General features: G+C 38.9%; 1 protein-coding gene across 1 annotated transcript in view; it reads right to left on the bottom strand.

Annotated features, from left to right (window-relative positions):
- The window catches only part of FAM120C (family with sequence similarity 120C), a 31,783-nt gene that overhangs the window by 19,130 nt on the left and 10,366 nt on the right, over positions 1-2,287 (bottom strand). The window contains exon 4 of the mRNA XM_015814937.1: positions 213-341. Within this exon, the coding sequence (XP_015670423.1) occupies positions 213-341 (129 nt within the window). The remainder of the gene's footprint in view (positions 1-212; positions 342-2,287) is intronic.

Genomic DNA, 2,287 nt, shown 5'->3' with positions numbered 1-2,287 from the left:
TAATCACAAAATAAGATTTATATTAATTATAGAGCAGAAGGAAAGCGCCTCAGGAAACTAGAAACTCATTGGCTTCTATAAAAAACAAAAACACTGAAGTTGTCTGTCATCACGTTGGCTTCTATTTTCTCTCTTTCTCTTTGTAACTTTTATGCCATATAAATATTAAGCCTGATACTAGTCTAGACTTATCTCCACGATTCACATCTCACCTGGGAGTGTTTGAATACATCTCTCCCTATTACATCCAGGCCAGTGGGATTTTTGATGGCACCGACATATTCAGATACAGCCTTGATGACCACATCACAGGGTGGGAGGACCAACTGGTGGGCACGCACCTAGAACCAACAAGAAGCACACACCTAGACAAAAGTTTCAGTGAAGACAAAAGGCAGCACAGTAACAACTCTATGGTCTAAAGAGCTGAACAACTACAATTACCAATAGTACAATTAGTTTGAAGAACAGAATAGGAAAATTCCCCCGCCTCATCAGCCGATGATCAGGAAATATTGGTATCATAGACTAACTCTCTCTATGGATTTCTTATGTCTGCTGACATACAGTGGAACCTCAGCTCAACTCCGCATTGGAGTCAGGATTTTACTTCAGGGTATCATTTATACAACATCACAGTCTGGTTTGGAAACATCACTGCTTCAGACAGGAAGGCTGTGCAGAGAGTGGTGAGGATAGCTGAAAAGATTATTGGCAGTTCCCTCCCTTCCATCCAGGACATAGCACAGAAGCATTGCTTGAGCAGGGTCCGTAAGATTGTCTGGGACACTACACATCCTCTTCACAACCAGTTTTCCTTGTTATCTTCTGGGAAGAGGCTTCGTGGTATCCGAAGCAGAATATCCAGATCAGTCACAGTTTTGTTCCATACAGTATTAACCTTGTGAACTCTAAAGCTTCCTCTTTCCGTTATGTATTCAAGATGGACAGTGATCAATATTTATGTGTTACTTATATGTAAGGGTGTAGGTCGATATATATGTTATATATAGTATGTTTAAATGTGTTATGTATGTGTACACTTTGAGAGCAAGCAACTAAATTTCATTTTTAATGTGTGCCATTGTGCCCACAGTAAAAAATGACAATAAAGGTGATCTGTCTGTCTGTCTGTCTACCTACCTACCTACCAATCTATCTATCTAACATGTAAACATGTAATATTCCATAAGAGCACTCTTTCAATGAGATACAGTACTCTTGCTTATTAATGAAGTGTTAAAATGTTGATTTAGAAACTCTAAAAACATCATAAAATGACTTCTCCCAATGCCCACCTAACATTTTTAGGGTTGCAGAACAGGTCTTCTCAGTGATGGATTCCTCTTTTCAAACCAAAAGTTTTCTAACCAAAAGAATCTGGCTAATGCCTTTCTGTCAAATCAAACTTTTGGCCAAACGTCAGTCATGTACAGTATTTGATTTTACTGTTGTGATTATTTAAATTGATTTAAATCCTCTGTATATTTATACTGTAACATTACAATTAAATCTTCACCATAGACAATGATGATATTTTTAAATGAGGAAAAATACTGTAGTTAACAGTCACACGGTGGTACATTGGGCTGCTTGCAGCATCAGACGTGAATTAGCTTAGCTGTTTTTTAAATTCATTCTCAGTGACCAATATAGGTAGTCCTTAACTTACAACCGTTCATTTAGTGACCCTTTGAAGTTACATTGAAAAAAAATGGCTTACAACTGGTCCTTGCAGTTATGACTGTCAAAACATTCCCCTCAGTCATGTGATCAAAATTCGGGCACTTTACAACCAGCATGTATTTACCATGGTTGCAGCATTCTGGGATCCTGTGATTGCCATTTGCAGCCTTCCCAGCTAGCTTCTGACAAGCAAAGTAAATGAAAGCTGGATTTGCTTAACAACCATGTCATTCACTTAACAACTGTAGTGATTTAACAGCCCTGGTAAAAAAAATCATAAAATCATGTGCGACTCACAACAACCACTTTGTTTAAGCAATGGAAATTCTGGTTCCAATCGTGGCTGTGTCGAGGACTACCTGTGTAAACTGGAGGAGGTCAGACACATCGAACAATTCAGTGACTCAATCTTTTGCAACCTCCCCTGTGATATTAACTATAGCTCTACTTGTCTCCGGCACATGGTCACACTAGAGAGCATCAGGCAGAGAAGACGGCAATAATCCATGCCAGAAATGTGACCTGTTTATTCCTGCTCTGTCTGTGGTTACAGCTATCTCCCAGCCAAAGCTGTAGAGCTACACAAAACTATAACTATAAT

Source organism: Protobothrops mucrosquamatus, unplaced genomic scaffold (genome assembly GCF_001527695.2).
Source record: "Protobothrops mucrosquamatus isolate PMUCROS unplaced genomic scaffold, P.Mucros_1.0 scaffold300, whole genome shotgun sequence".
Lineage (NCBI taxonomy): Eukaryota > Metazoa > Chordata > Lepidosauria > Squamata > Viperidae > Protobothrops > Protobothrops mucrosquamatus.
The sequence above is the reverse complement of the archived record's forward strand: the minus strand, read 5'-3'. Positions and strand labels throughout refer to the sequence as shown.